Source organism: Tribolium castaneum, chromosome 6, assembly GCF_031307605.1.
Source record: "Tribolium castaneum strain GA2 chromosome 6, icTriCast1.1, whole genome shotgun sequence".
Taxonomy (NCBI): domain Eukaryota; kingdom Metazoa; phylum Arthropoda; class Insecta; order Coleoptera; family Tenebrionidae; genus Tribolium; species Tribolium castaneum.
Window position 1 is genome coordinate 11,329,630 of NC_087399.1, and position 21,678 is coordinate 11,351,307.

At 29.3% G+C, this 21,678-nt stretch overlaps 3 protein-coding genes across 3 annotated transcripts; 1 reads left to right on the forward strand and 2 right to left on the reverse strand.

Annotated features, from left to right (window-relative positions):
- Positions 1 to 2,296: 2,296 nt before the first annotated feature.
- LOC656554 (uncharacterized protein) lies at positions 2,297 to 9,957 on the reverse strand. Its single transcript, XM_963079.5, has 5 exons — positions 9,594 to 9,957; positions 9,258 to 9,539; positions 6,414 to 6,754; positions 2,638 to 2,875; positions 2,297 to 2,584 (listed from the first exon to the last, which is right to left on the reverse strand). Exons 1-5 carry the CDS (start codon positions 9,658 to 9,660, stop codon positions 2,478 to 2,480), a joined length of 1,035 nt encoding a protein of 344 aa, XP_968172.1. The 5' UTR covers positions 9,661 to 9,957; the 3' UTR covers positions 2,297 to 2,477.
- A 1,738-nt stretch (positions 9,958 to 11,695) lies between these two features.
- Positions 11,696 to 16,989, reverse strand: LOC103314815 (uncharacterized). The gene is made up of 4 exons (XM_008201780.3): positions 16,769 to 16,989; positions 16,538 to 16,712; positions 13,209 to 13,421; positions 11,696 to 12,300 (listed from the first exon to the last, which is right to left on the reverse strand). Exons 1-4 carry the CDS (start codon positions 16,880 to 16,882, stop codon positions 12,113 to 12,115), a joined length of 690 nt encoding a protein of 229 aa, XP_008200002.1. The 5' UTR covers positions 16,883 to 16,989; the 3' UTR covers positions 11,696 to 12,112.
- Positions 16,990 to 17,161: 172 nt separating this feature from the next.
- On the forward strand, positions 17,162 to 21,678 carry LOC656635 (uncharacterized protein). The gene is made up of 3 exons (XM_963150.4): positions 17,162 to 17,313; positions 21,039 to 21,401; positions 21,454 to 21,678. Exons 1-3 carry the CDS (start codon positions 17,223 to 17,225, stop codon positions 21,606 to 21,608), a joined length of 609 nt encoding a protein of 202 aa, XP_968243.2. The 5' UTR covers positions 17,162 to 17,222; the 3' UTR covers positions 21,609 to 21,678.

The following is a 21,678-nucleotide window of genomic DNA, read 5'->3' on the forward strand; positions in this document are numbered from 1 at the left end:
TCAAATTGCAAGGCAAGTGTGATTTTTTGGAAACTATGGACAAATGGTGATAAGTTATAACATTACACAGTTTTTTTAAACGGGATAGCCTCGTTTTTTCAATGTTAATCAAAAGAACATCGATTTTTATGGAGACTTTTATCAATATTTTCTGTGTCTATCTCTTTTGGCTCATTATTTTTATTTTCAACCGAATAAACATTCGAAAAATACGAAAAAGTTGTGCATGTAATCAACAGAAATGTTCAATTTGTCTACCATTTTCATTGAATAAGTTCAAAATTTGATGAAAACAGACTGAGTTAGTTAGTTTGAGTTAACTAATAATAAGACAAAGTTACGGATAGCTAGCTAAAGTTAAATATTATTATTTAATCGCTTACTCGACAATGAATTAGCAAAAAACTAAATAAAATATTTACAATTGTTGACTATTTTTTAAGATTACTTGATAACGATAAAAATAACGAAGTAAAACCCGTTTTTGTGATTATTTCAAAAATAGTAAAAGTAGGTATCATAAAAGTTACCATAAATGTCGATATTCTTTAGATTGCCGTTAAGAAAATAGGGTCGTCTATTAAAAAAAACTGTTTTTTGAACATTTTGTAGAAATTATCCTAGCCTTGTAATTTGACAGTTGACAATTTTGAAAATTCTAGGAGACTCTTCGAACCTTCGGTTATCGAAAAACTTATCGCAAAGGGCTCGAGAACAGTGATGTTTTGAATAGACCCCTACCTGCAAATCAGAAAATTGACATGTCAAAAACTATGATAGATTTTAAAATGCAATAAAAATGTGTGGTTACTATTTGAAATTAAAAAAAACATGGCCTCCTTGATGTATGGAGACAACTTCGTTGTTCAGGCCTGGCGCATCGATAAGCTTCAGCGGTTTTTTCGAAACCGTAGATGGCGCCCTATTTAGCGCACTGACGTTTATGTGACAAATAGCATTTGTGAGGTTAAATCCGAAAAAAAATTGAATTTAACAAGCACAATCAGCATAAGAGAAGGTGAAAAAGAGCCCACAATGTAATTGATAATTTCTAAATACAAAAACTCAAAAAAAATTATAAAGTAGTAGATTATTTTCGGGAGTTTGGTGATCCACGAGCGGTGCTTGAGAGTGAGCAGAGGTCCAGACAGGGACTTTGGAACGGACGGTTCAGAGACACTCTAGCAGAAGAACGTTGGATCGAGCTTTTTTAAACCATTTCATTTGAAAAAAAACGACTTTCTTTGTACATTTTACTAAAACTAAATTAACAATAGCAGGTTTTGAAAATACGTGTGTGCAAAATAGTTTCATTTGCCTAAACAATGTATTGCAAATATCTGCTGGTTAAAAGGTTGCAAATACCTTTGAGAAAACTTAAGCCATGTCTTAAAAATCACAGATTTGTAACGCATTCAACCTTAACCGTTGATAAAACCATAGAGTATGCATAATAAATGGAAGGTTCTTTGAAACATCGTTTTCTCTGCATCTGTGTCTGCGTACTAGTGCCGCAGGTTATGCTTAAAATACTTATAAACGATGAACAATCAATTCACCTTAAAATAATTTGTATATCTTCTGAAGCTGAAAATAAAAAATCCTAATGATCGAAAAATGATTTCCTGCAAAAGTTACACTATCCAAACGTTCATTCAGGGCATAACTTTAGAATTATCCTCACATTTTCAACGTATTTCACAATGCACACTTACATCTTTCAAATTTATTAGTCTTTAACCTCAAAAATGGTATTTGTCAAATAAACGTCAGTCCGCTAAATGCAGCGCCAGTGGAGAATCAGCCGAACTTAACGATGCGCCAGGCCTGAACAACGAAGTTGTCTCCATACATCAAGGAGGCCATAAAAAAAAATATCGTAGTTCCGAAAGTTTAGCCATTTTGAAAATAATTTATGTCTAATTTTCAGATATGTTGGCCAAAATTGCATTCTTCAAAGAAACCATTTACACTTATAGCACTAATGAAATAAGGGAAATTTTTAAACTATACTTACGCCACATCGATACCCTGTAAGTACTTTATAAAAAAACTACGGAAATGCCAACATCGCACTTTTCATATTATCTTTTAAATAATATAGAACAAACATGTAAAATAGTTATATTGAATATTAAGATCTGCCGTTGAAATTAGAAATTACTTTAGATATTAATTTTTGAAGTGCTTGAATAATTTTATTTATAACACAATTTACTATTTTGAGAGAAAATGCGGTATTGCCTTTTGAATTGAATTGGAATGGATATTACCTGTGACATTATTAACCAAATAATAAAATAAAATATTTATTAACATACTGACAAATTACAATAAAATTAAAGTGGGAATCGGGATTATGTGCACGAAATGAACACTTCAAAAACTATACTAGAAAAATTAGTAGTAGGTGGTAAAAACCGGTACACATCGCGTAGACCCCCTAAACTATACAATCACAAAAATAATTTCCCAGTCTATGTGTTGTCGTCACTCATTTCGAGGAACTGTGCACTTTGCTCTCGCACATATTCCCCTTTCAGGTTAAACACGAACTTGTAATAACAACCATCGGCACAAATCACTGAAAACAATATATAAATATTTTTTTAAACAAATTATACAAAGTTTAATTACCGATAACTGAATTGTTATCTGCACCGAAAGCACAGACACACTGTGGTCCATTGGGAACTGTAAACTTGCAGAATGACCAAGTGGAAGAGAAATATTTCGGTAGAAACATAGCATTAGCTAAAGTCGATTGTTTGTTTAGTTTTTGGTCGTCCAATGCGAATATGTGGATGGTGCCGTGGTCCGAAGCCACACACAAACATGTGGACGTGTGATTAAAATTTATACAGTATATAGTTGCCTGTAAATAAAAACTTACAAACAACAAAATTCAACTTCTTTTTCCAAATTCTACTAAAATTTTTATTTATTGAAATTAATTAATGAACATTATTGAATTTAAACTTCAAGTATTTTTTTCAGTAACAATAATTAATAATAATAATAAATTAATAATAAATCCGCAGTGAATAATAATAAATGCAAAGTAAACACAATGAACGTTCATTAAAATCAATATCCGTAGTATCTTTATTAGGTAACAAGAGTTGTAAGAAACATATTACATAGTAACGCGGTCTATGAAAAAGAAAACAGCCTTTTGATAATAACAGCTAAGATGACCAACTAAAAAAAACAAAAGTTGTAAAAGATACTAAAATATACATCAATTTAAAAATTAATAAAGACCAATACATAAAAAGATATTTATTTTAAAAAACCTTAACGGAATAGAATAAATGTCAACAAAAGAATGATTCAATAAAAACTCAATTAAAATTAATTAATAATTATTAAACTGGGGGTGATTCCTTAATCAAAATAAAAAAATGTATCTATACATCTATGTCCAATTTTTTTCTTCTTGTCTTGTATAGTCTATTTCTGTTCCTCGTTGTCACTTTAACTTTTATCTCTTTCTCTTCTATATTATCTTTATTTTATATTTTATATTCTCTGCTGGAAAGGGGTTTCCAGTTATATGATTTGTCTTCTTCAACCCCTATTTTCTGTCTTCTGCGTTATTTCTTCTTTCATCTCTCTTCTTTCTTTTTTGTTCAGTCTTCTAGTCTTCCATTCACTATTCTTGCTACTCATTTTAGTTTTGTCATCCTTCCTGTCTTCTTTATTTACAATCCTCTTTCTATCAGTGAGCATTTCAGGGCATATAGAATTTTTTTTATTTTATTCTAACAAGCTGTGACCTAAGAAATCACTCCCCAAAATGTTTCGATGTTTCATCCAGATATCCTGCATTCTTCATTGTTTAAAATTATATTAAAAATATTAGATGTTGAGAAAATAATTTTGGTCATAATCACATCTCGCTATCATCCTTTGTTATCGACTTATAAATAACAGCTGATTCTTTAGAGAAATCTTAATAAATACATCTCTTTCTTACTATAAAAGATTCTCATTTAAAACAAAGACATTGTAAGGCACTTTTTGACGGAGAATTTCATAATTTTGTCAACGATTTTTTTAACCATTTGTATCGATGCAGTAACATAAAGTTGTATTTTTTTAATGAAAACCATCATAAGCGGCTGTGACATTTATTAAAACCTTACTTTTCTATGATAACTCTATTGTGTTAATACTCTTCACTATACACTAATCTTTCATTACTTTTTACATTTCCATTCTGTTTTCTAGTTAAACAAAAAGAAAAATATTAATAATTTCATCGATTGCGTGTCAATAAAATTACATTTAATAAACAAATTGTCAATCTACACAGCCAAATCCAATCTTTGGTAACAATATCAATGCCATCTACAGTTCACTAGTTCACAGTGTTATCTAATAACATTTGGTTTTCAATTTTCTGCACAGTTTGTATGTAAGTAAAATCTGGGACATTCGTATACAGGTGGTTCGTTTTTTCAGCTCAACGAGGGGAGATCTCAGTTATTATAAGAGATACGAGGTAGGTTAATTGAGAGCAAAGTTGCGCACTTTTATGCTGAACAATTATCTGGAAAAAATTTGAAGTACAATTTTTAGTTTTTGAATTAAAAACAAAAATCTTTTTTACTTTTTTTAAGTGAAAACCAAAAGAACTAAACGTTTTTAAGTAGGGCATTCTTCAGGCACATTTTTACAAGAAATCTAAATCTGTCATTGCCTTTTTCAAGGCATTCTTGATCTCAGAGTTACAACTCTCAACTTTGGTTTTTCTCATAGATACCATATTTGATATTTGTATTTTTGAAAAGTCTTTTTATTTCTGATTACAATGATGTATCACATAATGTGATCGAATCTTAGATGGTGATAAAAATAAAAAAAGTGTTTTTGCAAAGAGTGCTTTGGAAAAAATGTCAAAAATGTTGCTTAACAAACTAAATTTTGACAATTCTATTAAATATGCGAAAAGAATTTTTATAACTTTGTTCAGATCTAAATTCAATGAAACCTTTAACATCTAGTTTATTTAAAAACAAAACTATTGTCGTTTTTTCCAAAGCAATCTTCGCAAAAATGCTTTTTTTTCTATTTTGATTAGCATGTGAGATTCGATCATATTGTATGATACATCATAGTAATTTGTAATCAAGAATAAAAACACTTTTCAAAAATACATAAGGCAAATACGGCTTCCATAAGCATAAGAAGAACCAAAGTTGAGTGTTGTAATTCTGACAGCAAGAACGCTTTGGAAAATACAACACATTTAGATTCCTTGTAAAAAAGAGCCTGAAGAATGTCCTAGTTAAAAACGTCTGGTTCTTTTCGTTTTCGCTTGAAAAAAATAAAAACGAAAATTACGAATTTCCGTCCTTTTTTCAATAATTCAAAAACTAAAAATGACACATCAAAGTTTCTTGCAGATAATTGTTCAGCATAAAAATTCGCAACTATTCCCTAATTTAACCAGCCTTGTATCTCTTATAATAACTAAGATCCCTATGGTGAAGCTCGAAAAACGGACACCCTGTATTTGTTTGTTTGAAAATAAGTTTAACTTAGCTTACTGTCATAATTGCACTATTTTTACTTTAATAACTGTTCACAGAGCTTCTAGACTATTCACACCTTTTATGTTTTTCCATAGCCAACTACTATAAAACATTAAATGTATTTTTTATCAAAAGTATATAAAAATATCGATTGTATTTACATATTCTTTTTCGGATCAGAAAAAAATAGTCTTTTAAAAAATATCATAACCAGCTATGATTTCTATTTAAAAAATACACCTTTTAGGGCCAGTTTATAAAAAGCTTCATTCAATTTTAATTCGTTGTTAAAAGTTAACAACGAAAATTGAGCAACCAAATTGATTTAATTTGGTCACGTGATCAGTTAATCAGGCATTTAATTGCGGATTAAATTAATGACACTTATATAAACCGGTCTTTATTGTATTACAGGTAAAACAATAAGTAAAAAAAACGATGACTTATTAATTAAATTTCCCATAAAACAGTATCCTTGTTTCAGATGTGTATCTTTTATAAAAAAAACTCTATCTAAATCTCTTAGTTTCGGAGATCCCCTCTCGGTCATTAAAAATACACCACCTTGTATATTTTAGATTAGTATTTACCATAAAAAAACTTGATAAAAATATAGTATAGTTGGTCACCTTATAATAACCTCACTGTAAAAGCTATGTTAAAATTTAATTCGTTGTTAAAAGTTAACAACGTGAATAGACCAACCAAATTGCGTCAATTTGGTCACGTGATCAGTTAATCACGCAGTTAATTGCGAATTAAATTAATGACGCTTCTATAAACAGGTCCTTAGGTTACCAACGTTTATTTTGGTTAATTCTCATTCAGAAGTTAATTTTTTTCATATTGTCAAATAATTGGTTTTTTCCTTACCTGATGCGCCCCGCGCCTCAATTCGGCGATTTTATCACCAGTTCCAGTATCAAACACTCGAATTAGAGTCCCTTTCTCACTAGCTGTAGCCATTCGAGTTCCTTGTAAATTCAAAGCAATACAACTGAGAGCAGCTTCATGTGCCACAACGTCCAAAGGCGCTTTATCAGTATTGGCTAAATCGACCAATTGCACGTGACCGGTTTTTCTACCAGGAAACGCCAACAACGAATTATTACTATTTGGACAAAGCACACATAAACCTTTTGAATTGGTATTTGTTTCGAAAACGTGCAATTGTTGTGGACATTGTGTGAAGGTGTACACTTTGATGACTCCCTCTGGAATAACAACGAAAATGAAAAAAAATTCTATAAAAACACAATTTGCTCAGAGAAAATAGACAAGAACAAAAGCACTTTGTGTGTAAAAATAATAAATAGATAAAAAATAAAGATTGATAAAATCGACTTGATTATCTAGTACTACTCAGCAAAATTTTGTAGTAAACCAGTCAAAATTTTTAATAAACAATAAAAAAACAACAAGATCACAATAACCGAAAATTTATATAAAAAGTATGTGTGTTTGACGTAAAATTGAGGATTCCAAATCGGTCTTTTGAATCATTAAGTCAAATAAAACTATTCAGAAAAAAGTTTTATAGTATTTTCATTAAATAAATTTTCATTGACAAAATTTTCGGGGTGATAATCAGGAAAAAAATATAACTTCAAGATTACTATCAACAAACAATTTGAGAAAAAAATCCAGAAACCCTTCTGTAAATATTTATTATCAATTAATGAAACATACTCACTGTCAGTTTTTTCAGAAAAAAAAAAACAAAAAAAATTACCATTTCAATTTAAAAATTGGCAGGTATACATTTTCAACTTACGACGGAATAAACTTGCATAATATGCAAAACTTGTGCGCATCGCGCATACTCCGTTTTGGCAAATATTATACTTGTTAAACAAAATTGCTCTTTTAATATTTGATTACGAAAATTACTATTACATCTTAATATGGTAGCGCTCAGCTCCATTTGCGTGTGCGTCATCTGACATTTCTGTCACTACGTTTACATAGAAGGGTCATAGCGGTGAAAAACTATCAAATATTTTTTGAGGTTACGAAGTGTTTAAATTATGAGTTGTTACAAAAAATACAGATTCACAAAACAAGAACTAATAAACGCAGAATCAAAAACCTAACGAAACGCAAATCACAAAACACAATAAACGAACAGAAAATACTTGCGATTAACACCGATAACACTTTCGACAACCATGCGATGACGTCTATAATTTACTGTCAATGTCAGTTTGACAAATTCGTGACACTTGATGGTGTTGTCGAAGTGCACATGTAAATTAATGTTCAAGGATACCACCCTTAGATACCCCTTAGCTGTTTAAATTTGCATTGTTTTTGATAATTTTTTTATAGTTTTGTGTTGGTAATGAAAAAATGAAATTGATGACGCACACGCAAATCGAGCTGACCGCCACTATATCCTTGTTTCAGATTTTATATTGGAATTATCAAGGTGCCAAGTATTCGAACTTGTGTTCGAAATTGTGGAAAAGTAGAGAAAGATTAAATTACTTTATATCAATGGATTTAAAAAATATTCTATGATTTGTAGAAAACATTTTAAAATAAGGAGCTTTTATAAAAACAACAAATTGTTACCAAATGCAATTCCATTATTGATGCTAAATTCTAAACAAACCTGTTTTAAAAAGTCACTATCTTAAATAACAAAAAATGATATGTCGGTATTTATTAATATTTTTAAATGTCCTTAAATTGTTCAAATAATTTTTATTACAAGCAAATACGACCAAATAACAAAAGATATAATTACATACAAATAAATAAATTGCCTTATTTTTAAAGGGTTTTTCATATTTTTTTGATTATTGTTTAATTTTGTCATTCCTAATGTTACAAATATTAAAAAAAACAATAAAAAAGGTATGAGTAAAAAAGTATATTGTATGAAATTATTGATAACTTTTTCCTTTATTATTATTTTTTAGTTTATGTATTTTATTTAGTTTTTTACATAATATGGATACTGGATAATCCTTTATTATATAATTAAAAGATTATTAATGAATATTAGCTGTTTTAAAACTATAAAAACGCCAATTATATAGCCGAATTATTTTTTTAATAAGATTGATAAAATTGAAAACAAATTGTAAAATAGTTACTACATTGAAAGTAGAAATTACATTAACTACAATTTTTTGAAATGCATAAATAAATAATTTATAACAGCTAATTTTGAGAGAATGTTGGTTGTCAATTAAATAAATGCTAACAAATATCATTACTCAAAAATCAATGACGCCCTAAATTTTGGAAGAATGTCAAAATTTGTAAAGTGAAATCGATTATTCCGTAATAAAACTGTTAAAATTCAGGGCATGTTAAGAGTTCTTGCAATAACCAATAAAAGTTCCACATTTGGGATCTTAACATGTGTTTAATTTTGACAATCTTCAAAAAATAAAAATTTTTAGTTTCAATAATACCAGCCCTTTTCAATTAAATTTGGTTGCTAATTAAAACAATAAAAATTATTCCAAAAATTGATACGTAAGTGTAGACTTATTTTTATAATTTTTCCACATCCACCATAAAATTTAGCAAAGTGTCAAACCAAAATATATAGATTCCATTCGGGCGATGAATTGTGGCTCCCTCAACGACCATTTTTTTGACACTGCACAAATTGTATAACAGTGTATAAAACTATTCAAATAAATTACTTTTGGGGTAATTATTGAAAGATAAAGTAACGTAAATTATTGAAAAAAATCATACCTAAAACTACAACAATTCGGTCCCTTCTCAGCCTTACAGCTAACACAGGAGTATTAAACTCCAAAGCTATGGGTGTTGTCTTTTTCAAATCATCCCAAACCATAACCCTGTTGGGCGAAAACAGGGGATTTATCCCACCTCCAACAAGTGCGAGATAATTGCATCGAAACAGCATTTCGACGTAACCTAAGCCCCCATTATCAAAGTCATGACGTTCCTTTTCTTTAAGTGGGTCACAATTATAGATTCGGAACCCCGAAGTCGTACCACAAGCGAAACAACCTGGAATTTTGAGTCCTTATTTTTGTGTGTTGAACTCACTTGTCAACAATTTACCATGGTCTTGGTTGAAACCGGCAAATAGTAATCCGTTACCGTAGGGATTTGTAGGACCCAAATTCATTGCAATTACTTAAAACTGCCGAAATTACGCATATTAAAACGTTGAGAGTCGAAACCGATTTGTTATTATTGTTATTTTCAGGTCCTAACCTCAAAATTGGAAACGTCACTGACATGCGTCACGTATGACAGTCAGGCATTTTTTCGCGAGCTACCAGTTTCATTTCATTAATTAACCACAATCACTAATTCTAAAGTTGCGTTTCGAAATGATTCCTGCAATTTGGGTCGTTGATTATGATTAATCACAAGCACCGATAAACCAAAAGCATTGGCTTTATGACTACGGTTTATTTTTTAGTATTTATCTTACATATGGTCACAGTACAGTGGAACCTCTTTAATCCGAATTATATAATTGCAACCACAGAACCACAGTTGCAACTATATCCAATTTCAGTACATAGTAGAATTGCAACAGCGCATTTGAATTTTTTCGAGTGAAAAATAAAGCACAAATTGACGATTTCTGTATAAGAAAAGAATTCAGTGTTAAACAAAATCCCAGCGACACATTTTGAGCTGAGAAAACCCTCCAGAAACTCTCAATTTGTGCTCCATTTCACTCCAAAAAAAATGCAAATGCGATGTTACAAAATTTTACGATGAACTGAAATGGGATATACTTTCAGTTCACTTTCATAAAAACCATTGTGGTGGAATGAGGAAGTTTCCAATTATTCAAAATGTTATTATTGATTTTCATCATAATAGTGTGATAATAGTACTCAAATCAAGAAAATGAATGCAAAAAAAATTAATTCGATAACTTTAAAAATAACAAAAATATAAGCTTTTTTGTCTGCCGGTTTGACAGCTTGATGACGTCACGCGGCATAAACTGTTCACAAAGTAGCGGCGATTTACACACTACTGTTCGTTTTGGCATTGTATTGAGATCTCTGGATAATTTTATTGACTTAAAAGAAATAAACAATGAAATAAAATGTTATTTATGATGATTGAAGTAATTTGTTCAAATAGATACTGTAATAAATCACTACTAACTAATAATAATCCATTTTAATAATCACACAAAAATCAGCGTTTGCGATTTTTTTTCGCCTTATTTCTTTCTGTATGCCTTCGAATTTTTTCAGATTTTTTCTACAATTTCTTATAAATAATGAATATTAATTAATAAGAAATATTTATATTAATAAAATATTATTATATTTAAAAAAAATAAAAACATTAACTAATGGAAATTTTTATGATTTCTAGAACAATCGATGTTTGTAAAATGTTTTGTACGAAAAATATGTGAAAAAATAAGTGTTCTACAAACGACTTCTTATTAAAGATATCGACTCTTGCATAAACAGAAATACAATTTCTTTATTTGTCAATGCTTTTGAAGATACGTTCGATGAATAAGTAGATGAGGTTTATAATAATAAACCCAGAGTTTACAGAGGTATGAAATTACGGTTTTCTTAGGCTGTAATGTTCTCGTTTTTTGATATCAAACGGTTTTATAACATGATATCTAAACTTTATTTATTTTATTTAGGGCTAATAGTTCAGTAAACATTCATAAAAAATATAGGAATGCAATAGCTAAATGGAAAAAATTGAGGAACAGCAAAGTAATTTTGAAAACATGTTAATTTTAACCAGATACAGCCCCTTAAAGAATCGAATTTTCCACACGCGGCAGTGGGCAACTGAGTCAGTTGTGCCGCATGACGTCACACCTAGCGAGACCAGTAAAGCGCGCAATCTGTCAAATTTCGAAATTTGAGGTTTTATAACTTTTTATTTTTGCGAATATAAAAAATAAAAAGTACCATTAGTTTTACAATTATGAATACCATTAATGGTATTAATTAATAATAAATTAATTAATTAATAAAAAAATGGAAACTTCCTCATTGACTAACCTGTTACCATGACAACTCATATAAAAGTTATGCCAAGAGTACCTAATTTTCACCACAATGGTTTTTATGAAAGTAAACCAATTGTAGGTACTCGTAACTTACTTTTTGCACAAAATTTTGTTACGAAGCGTATAGGTAGGAATGAGAGACAGATAAATCACATAAACTTTATTCAGTACATGTCTATGGAAATTCACAGAAAAATAGCGCCACATTTGTGCAAGTTTCATATAAGACACAATCAATTCAATACAACAGTATAGGAGGAAGAAAATGATTGTGAAACTCACTTACAATATCACAAATGGCTAATAATGAGTGCTTAGGTCTCATTATTATTGTCATTGTTTTTCTAATCTGGACTTTCTACGAAGCAGTGGCGAGCGTCGCCGTCTAACATCAAAAATCGATATAATTTTGGGAAACATTATAATTCATTTTTTATAATCAACTGTCATGTGTGTCAAGATTTTGTACTAATGGTACCAACCTCAATTCTAAATAAAAAACACTCTTTGCAGTAATGCCATCCTGACGCTTCTTTGACGGTTGATTATATAAAAAAAGTCTTTATACTAAAGGTTTGTTCGGGTCGTTATTCATAGGTTGAATGGTGTGAGTATAGCCCCCATAAGCATGAATCACGGTCGGAGACAAGGAACCATATCTTGAGCAGCGAGCTCGACCCAAACTTACGTAATACAATACGATGGTATACCACATTTCAATGAAGATGAGAGAGCCGGCCAGACACACCACTGAAATGTTAAAATTTGTCAAAAAAAAGGAAATTCTGCTAAACTACATTTCTATATTATACGATAATATGTGAATCTTAAAAATGATCTCAAAAAATTTTCAAATTCTGATTAGAGCTATTTAGATTCTCAAAAAATGCAGAATTATTACGTTGTTTATTTGCACTATTTTGTAAGAACTAAGTTAATTTTGTATATTGGATAAACCTATGAAGTTACAAAAGTTTTCATAGGTTATATCGATTTCCCCATCTCGTAGGAAAAAAAGGACACACAATTTAAACATAATTGAGTCAAAATTAGGTTATTACAAAACAGTGTAAATACATGGTAAAGTAAGTTAATAAAAGATTTTGTTGACAAGTTGGTAAATACCAAAATATTTTATACTTATATTTATTTATTATTTTTATTATGTGTTCCTTACACTTTTGATAATGTGAATGTCCCTATTCAGAATAAACATACTTTTCCTAATTAAAATACTTACTAAATGGGACGATTATTTATTGACAAATTTTTTTTTTTTGGCAAATTATTCTTAGGTAAACGTAAAAAGACTAAATAAATGTTCTCACTTAATTGCCTTAAGGTATCTATTTTCAAAGTTGTAAGAGAGTTTGTGCAAAACGTTTTTTATGTCTATACTTTAAGTTGGAACCTTTTTCTCTTAGCAATGTGTTAATCTAGCTAATATGAAATCGAGTACGAAGCTTATAACGAAACGAAGTTTATAACATTTGTGAAGCGCAAACTCTATATTTAAATTATTCAGTATTACTTTATGTGTCATATGTGGCCATATCAAATATTGCCACATAAATACGAATAATCCTGTATTCAACCGTGCCAGTGACTCTCAAACGTTTTTTAAGTTTCCGCGAAAATAAAACTAATACATTACTTACGTAAAACCGAGTAACTGATGTATAATCCTGGGATTAAGCTGAGATATGCCATAATCACAGTTGTGATCGCTAACAGATAAGTAGTGCCACTGATGAGAATCCAAGGCAAGATGTAGACGGAAGTCATTGTGGTCACGCCATAGATCAAGATGGCGGCGAAGACAAGATTAAGCCATGCCAACCACATGCAGATTGAAAGAATTTTGCTAAAAGCTGAAAACAAAATATTATTTTTGAATTGCCCGCTTTGGAAGTAGAGTTGCCACCTCTGGGGGGATTTTTGATAAAAAACGAGAAAAAGGGAAGTTTCTAAATGAGAATATGGGAATTGTTACTAGATTAGCACTGTTACAACAAAGTACTGTTCTTTTATGTTTGACCAATTTTAACCAGTTCTTTATTAAACTTTGACTGATATCTTATGAAAAATGAAAACAGATTTAGAGGGCTTCAGTGATTTTGAATTTTTGCCTATTATGAAATGGAATATTAATTATTCTCTGAACTGAAAACATTTAAAAGCATCGATGTTTTAGTCCAATTAATCTTCATTGTGATGAGGAACTGAACTTTGACCCTCGCTTCGAACGATATCTAAAAAAATGTTTGTTGTGGGCGAGAAACAGACTTGTAATCTTTAGAGAATTTTCCTTGAACGGTTTTGACTCTTGATTTTGCCAAAAAAGTTTCAAAATTTGGTTAATAATTGTTTGTTTTTATAAAATGTAGCAAAAGCTTTTAGTTCTATCTCTTTCTTTCTAATAAAATATAAATTACGTTCATCCTTTGCTATTACAAGTAAATAATACTACCCATTACTTGAAATCAAAATTATCTTATAATATTTCTTACTTCTTTGAGGAAAACATGATAATTATCTATAGATATTGGCTTTTATTATCACATGTTGGCGGAAATTTAAGTAAATTATTTTTGGTGTCGAAAATGCAGATTTTAGGAAGTTCGTAAGAAATTCCAATCTGAAGGGTTGACAAGTGACGACACTGCCTAAAACTGTCTTTTGACTCAGATTTCACAAAATACTGACATTACTGAAAATAAGGTTAGCGTTTTTGATTTTTTAAAGCCATTTAATAAATAATGTCTAATGCCAGCTGACTCATTATTTTTAGATTGTCGTCTTAGGGGGATATTAAAAATTATATGGAGTCAAAACTCAGTCAATTTTTCATTTTAAAAATGTCAACTGAGCCGAGTGACAAGATCAACATGGTATTCCAATGTTTATCGGTAGATGTCACGATTTTTTTTTGAAATGTGTATATCCAACGACAGTTTTAACAAATACAAATATCAGATGAAAGAAATATTAAAATTATATCTCAATAATTTGTCGTTACATATTTAAATTCAATATGATCGCACTTTAACATTATCGGAAGAGATGACAATGCGCAGGACATAATAAAAGGGCTAATCTTTTTAATTTTTTAAATGACTATTTTATCAGTGTTTTTGCAAAAAACAAAACCATATCTTTGAAAATTGATGAAATATACGCTGTCGTTGATAAAAAGCTCTGTTACCTGTTAAAATTACACCCGAATTTCTGATACAACCTGTATACGTATCAAAAATATTGTACACAACTATTGTGAGAATAATCCTCGAGTTTGACCAACAAAGTACATGCTTCAGTCTTCTTTAAAGTTGCCATCTCGTACTTTGAACTTTGATATGTGAAAAGAATCTTTTTTTATTAAAAAGATAATTTTGGTATGTTTTCACCTAGATTCATTTAACTTGTTGGTGTCAAAATATTGGGTTATTAAGGGAGTGCCAAGAGCCCGGAAAACTTCCCTAATTGTATTTTCAATAAATTGAACGAAACGAAAACATTAATCTACCTAAACCCTCGCGTGTCTACCTTTGTATACAGACAAAACCATTTGTTTAGAAAATGTTGCCACAAAGTATAAGCCTCGGTATTTATGAGTGAAAATAAACCAGGATAATGAAAAACAATACAAAATAAGATATTTTTTTTAGAATAACCGATTATAAAATATGAAAACTTAAAATAAGAAAAATGTAATTATTACCAATTTTGATTTAATTTTCATTTTTATCTCTCATCTTTATCTACTCTTTTTGATAGTTTGCATCTGTAGCTAAAACTTGTTAAAAAATACATAGGTCATTCAAATTTAATTATAAGAAAAACTATTCTTTGAAACGTACTACAACATGAAACTTAATCGTCATTTTTGACCTTCATTATGGGAGATTTTCTTTGCTCTATCAGAGAGAAATTTTCAAAATAAATCAGTTTTTACTTCAAAATTAGAGATAAACCAAACGAAAAAAACCAAAATAATGTAATTTTCTAAGTGTTTGGCTTACAGTATTTGAAAAAGGTAATTCTCTGGTAGTGTTAACTTTTTTAGAGATTTTTCACAAGAGATGTTAATGTTTTGCTCATAAAATATGCATAAGTAAGTGTTTAGCTCTGAATAAGGCCATTTTTAATGTAATTATAGGTAATTTTTTAGTAGAAAAATATACCTACTGAAGCAAAAGTAACGCATAATATTCATATCACTGTTATGTCATGTTTTCAAAAACATCGAATAGGTCAATTTTATTTTTTAAATGCTACATTTTGACATCATAGTGACATTTATGATTTCATACGTTTTTAAATGACAATCGACATCTTTGTTCGCTGTTTTGCTCTGCATTTATTTTTTAAATTTGTTTATTCCTTTTTTAAGTTTATGCTACTTTTTTATTCGTTTGTAAAATGATTACAAATAAAACCGTTGACGAACCATTTGTTTATTTCCAATAGTTTTCTTCCTGGGAAGAAAAGTATATTATTTGCCTTTGTTAATTTAAATATTGGTTATAAGAATAAACAGAAAAAAAATGTGAAACTTATTTTGTGAATTACTGTTCGCATCAGTCAAATTCAATGCAAATTCCAAAAAATTGAGATTACTTTTAAAATTGTTTTTTCATTATGATATAATAACAACCTATTAGCTGTTTCAAAACTATAAAAACGTCAACGTCGCATTTTCTCTCAAAATTAGCTGTTATAAATTATTCACGCACTTCAAGGAAATAATAGCCGATGTACTTTATAGTTTCAATGACAGATCTGAACATTAATAACTATTTCACTATTTTATCAATCTTATTTAAGAAAATAATTAGGTAAAATGCGACGTTGGCGGTTTTGTAGTTTTGAAACAGCTAATAACACAATGTACGTTTATTAAAATCATGACAAATCAAAACAAAATGTGAAAGATTTTGTAGTCAAATTTTTTGTTTTCGTTTATAAAATAAATAAATATCCTTACTCAAAACAATATCTTGCGAATGTTGCAATCGCGCTTCATTAGAACTGATTGATTTCTCCTCATCCCACCGATGTTTATCCCTTTCTTCTTCAATATCGTCTTCAAGAAGATGCAGCAATTGTTTGGTATGTAAAGTTCCCAAAACGGTACAAGTTGTTATAATCGCCATAATAATCTGCACACAAATTGAAATTATTAAAATAAAAAACTGACAAATTAAACAATACTTACAAAAATCAAAATCGAAAATAAAATCGCCCATTGTCGCAACGTAATACAAACAAAACACGCCGTCTTATTCTGCTTCGAATCGACGACTTTATTTACCCTTAAAACAGGCAACATCCCACAAATAAACTTAACTGAATCAACCCTCAACGAAAAATAACAACCGTTGCATTTTCACTTTCCCAAAATATCACTGCTGATTTTAACCATCTCACTTACTCTGTGTATTTCCCCGATACAACCGTCTTTTTCTGACGAATGATTTGGTGGGGGGAGATCGATAGAACACAAATTCGGGGCGCGAAAATCAAATTATTGCAATCAGTTCTCATTTACACACGCTTTGGGGTGGCTTTGATTGTTACCAGAACAACTACTAGAATTGATTCAACATGCATCCAAGGCAACGTATGTTTTGTGTCATCCAGATTTTTTTTATTGTCGGTTTGAAATTGCAATGCAGTGGCCGAGCCGAAATGTGCAAATGGGGGGCATTTTACACCCCGCCAAAGCGAATTACAGCCCGGAAACGCATCAGTTTTTGAGAGGTAGGTGCGCAATTTTTTGAATTTTTTTTTGTTAATTAAAATTTAGTGAGTTTAAAAAATAAAGTTCAGTTTTTAAAAGTGATACATTTTTATTGAGGTTTTATATAGGTGTAGATCGAAGATTTACATTATTTATTTATATTGACTAAGAGTGACAATATAGTAGAACAAAAAAATTGGTGTTTTACTCTTGAGTAATGTTTTTTGTAATGAACTCGTATATATTCTTTTTTATGACATTTTTTTCTTCCTTGTCCAGAATTTTGTAACTTGTTCATTCTCTTACTTTTTGTGCTCTACTTTTCTTTCCTTTTTTCTCATTTGTCTGTTAATTTTTTCATTCTTTACGTTATAAAGTCTTATTTCTCGTTTTGTCTTTCTGCACAGTGCTCTTTATGGAATCCACAATTTTTTAAAACTGTTATTACCTGATTTTTCTTTTCTTTTTTCATTACATTTTTTGATTTGTTTATTTTTATCTTTGTTATTATTTTACTACATTTCTATTTAATGACTATTATGTTTTTTTTGTTTTCTATTTATGTTTAGGTTAGTTCAAATTTGGTTCTGTCAGAATAATCGTATATTTCAGTTTGTTTATTTTTAAAAAACAACTTTTTAATTTTATTCTGTTTGTTGCTATCACAGAAATGTGTTGTCTAATGACAAAAGCTCTTGTTAATTTGTCTTTTGATTTTTCCATTTTTTTGTTATTTTGAAAAATCTGTCATTTTTATTTATTTATTTTGCTAACAGACTTTTTTAACTTTTCTAGTAATTGGTTCATTTTGTACCTATAATCAGTTTTACTTGTTTTCTTATTAATTTATCTTCCATATTTTTATAATTTTTGTCTTTTCATTATTGCTTGCATTCCTTCAACTTGTGGTTTTACTAATTTAATTTTATTTTATCATTCCCATAAGCATTAATCGAGCATAAACTTGTAATTTCTTATCGCAATACAGGGTGTATCATAAATACGTGTGTTAATTTTAACGAGTAACAGTAGAGCTCAATAAATAAAACATTTTTTTATTTGTAATTTTTCAATTTTGACAGTTTACTTAAAATTTGAAAAAAAAACATTGAAACGTGTACCTGCCTATGGGTACAAAAATTAAAGAACGAACTATTTTCATTGTGATAGAAACGCACAATTTGAACAATTTAAAACAACAATGAAAATTGTTAATATGAATACAAACTAAGTATTAATCACTGATCTGATCTTTTCTCTTTATCTTTAGGACTTCATTTTCCGGTTACGTTTGTATCTCTTTCAGTTTACTTATTTATTTCTTTTTTCTTTTTTTTATTTTTTATTCTACTTTTTATTTATTAGTTACTTACTAATTTTGTTTTGTATTTTACTGTTCTTATTGTTCTTATTGTTATTGTGTTTCTCTTTTTAGTCTAATGTTCAATCAAATGTAAAAAAATCTATTAATAATATTATTGTTTTTTTTTGCTTTATTAATAAATATACAAATTTATATTATTCGTGTTCTCTTAAATACAAATTTTGCATTAGCAGCTTTTGTTTTCTAATGTTTTGTTTTGTTCAAATTCTCTTTAGTATCCGTTTATATTGTTTATATTTTTTATCAGTCTTGTTCCAAAAACAAAATTCTTATTGTCTGTTTAATACTAATTTGGTGTAATACATATTTTCAAAATAACCTTAGTGTTTTGTATTTTTTTAATAACATGGACACCTACTGTCATCTGTTTTAGACGATTTTTATCAATTTTATTTTATGTTATATTCACATTTTTTAATGTTTGGTATTATCTTCCACTTCTTGTCTTTTTTATGCTCTAAATTTTATTGATCTTTATTTATTACTTTCTCTTGCTTTTTTATAGTAGGTAGGTACTACCATTATTAATGTTATGTTATTTTTATACTTTGCGTTTATAATACGCTTATTAATGTCTATCAGCAGGAGTCGTTTATGGCTTATTAAAGTACAGGGTACTGCATTTTGGATGTCCGAATAGGGAACCTTTGAAACTAAGGGGTTTAGAGAGAAATGAGTGACCCATTCTTAGGTCCGTTTTTTGAGAAAATAATTTTGGTCGAAACTGCATTCAGCTATCGTCTTTTGTTTTCAAGTTATAAATAAAACTTGACATTTTCGCGAAATCTTAAAAAAATTATATCTTTCTTATTATAAGAGATACACATTTGATACAAAAACATTTTACAGAGAATATAATAATGCTATCAACGTTTATGTTTTTAGTCATTCGTTTAGCTGTAATAACATAAAGTTTAATTTTTTAAAATAGCAATCATAGTTGGCTATGGCATTCTCTTTCTGATTTGATATGTCTATTTGTGTAATACATTATTTTTAAATAATTAAAAAAACAAAACTTTTCACCTTTTCTTTATTAGTAGGCAAAGAAAAAATTTTGGATTTTCAATTAAACCTATGAAAAATGTATTACTCAACAAGTATTTATAATATAATTATTTTTTAAACACTAATTAATTCGAAAACAACATAATAAATTATTATTACATCAATTTTTTTGCGATTAATAAAAATTATTTGTTTTTAGATTTAAAATGGCACGCTTACATTGTCCGTCTATTTTCTAATTAAACATGAAATGTCGGAAAAACAAAAATCCTATTAATTGTGTGATTACCTGTTAATAAAATTTATTTTACAAAAAAATGTCAATCCAAAAACCAAAATCAAAATCAACTTCCATCTGCGGTAAAAAATACATAACATTATTAACGTCACGTCCATTGCACAACTAAATCATAAAAAAGTGTCATCAAATGGTTATTTTTTATGTAATTAAAATTTGCGACCAACGTATATTTGTTTAATTGAAAATAACTTTAACATAGCTTATTTTGAAAATTTCACAGTTTATACTTTAATAACCGTTCACAAAATTTCTAGATTGTTCACACCAATTATGTGAAATAATTTTTCCATGGCCAACTAGATTCAAATATTTTAAATATATTTTTTATCAAAAGTATATAAAAATATCAAACTGTATTTATATTGTTTTCAGTTCAGAAAAAATAAGCTTTTCGAAAATCTCATAGCCAACTATGATTTCTATTTAAAAAAATAGAACTTAATGTTATTACAGCTAAACGAAAAGTTAAAAAAAACGCTGATAACATTAATAAATTCTCTGTAAACAAGTGCCTGCATAATGTTTTTGTTTCAAATGTGTAATATATATGATTTTTTTAAGATTTCAGTAAAATGTCAACTTTTGTTTATAAGTCGTAAAAAAAGACGATAGCGGGATGTGGTTTTGACCAAACCTATTTTCCCAACAAACGGATCCGAGAAAGTGTCACTAGTTTTTTTTCTAAATGTTTTAGTTTCGGACATCCCCTATTCGGACATCCAAAATGCAGCACCCTGTACAGTGTACTTTAATGAATCTAAGGGTATTTAGTTTTTAAGAGTTTCATCGATAATGCGTGGAATACACGTATGATCGATTTAATTATCATTTCTTCTTCATTTATTATTTATTACCGTTACCAACTGACACAAAATTTCCTAGACGTGAAAAAAGTATAAAAAATAGTATAACATACTCGTTATAGAACTTGTTCTTTAATATACTATTATCTATCACCTTTGTTACTTTTTTATTGCTTTTTTAAAATTACCTACTGTTTCTGTTTTTGTGTTTTATTCATTGTTACTGACAAAATTTGCATTAACGTCAAGTGCTGATGGATGAAAGCAAGCTAACAATGATGCAGCGCAAAAAATTCGATTATTGCCTCCGCAACGGTGAACCTTTACCTCTACCAACAAATCGCAGTTGTGATTCCATCACACCTCGAAAAAAACCACCCAAGGTTTTGATTCGTCCCGGAACTTCCAAACGTCGCAGTTTGGATACCATCCACAAATCTGGTGCCTACGAAAGAGAGAAATTTGTTCCACGTGGACCGAAAATCGATAGAGAAAAGGAGAAAAATCGCTTACAAAATAAAATGGCATTTGGGAAAGAAGTTGAACCGAAGCCATCGAGAAAAACGAAGAAACCACCAGAAACCGAAGAAACTTTTAATAGATTTGATCAACGTAAGTGAATGTGGTTCATGGGAGAGAAAGTGATCTAATAAAGTGGTTTTAGTTGTACATGAAATTAAAGAAAGGGAGGAGTGGCTCAAACAAATGGAAGAACTCGGTGTAGGGAAAAAGCACAAGCTGGTGATTCAGCAGCAAATACAAGCAAGGGTTAGAGAGATGGAGAAGTTGAAGATTGGAGATTGCAATACTTTACAATAAAAATGTGTATTTTATTTTGTTTCTTGCACGAAATTTTGCTGATTTACAAAATAAATTTAATTTGGCTGAA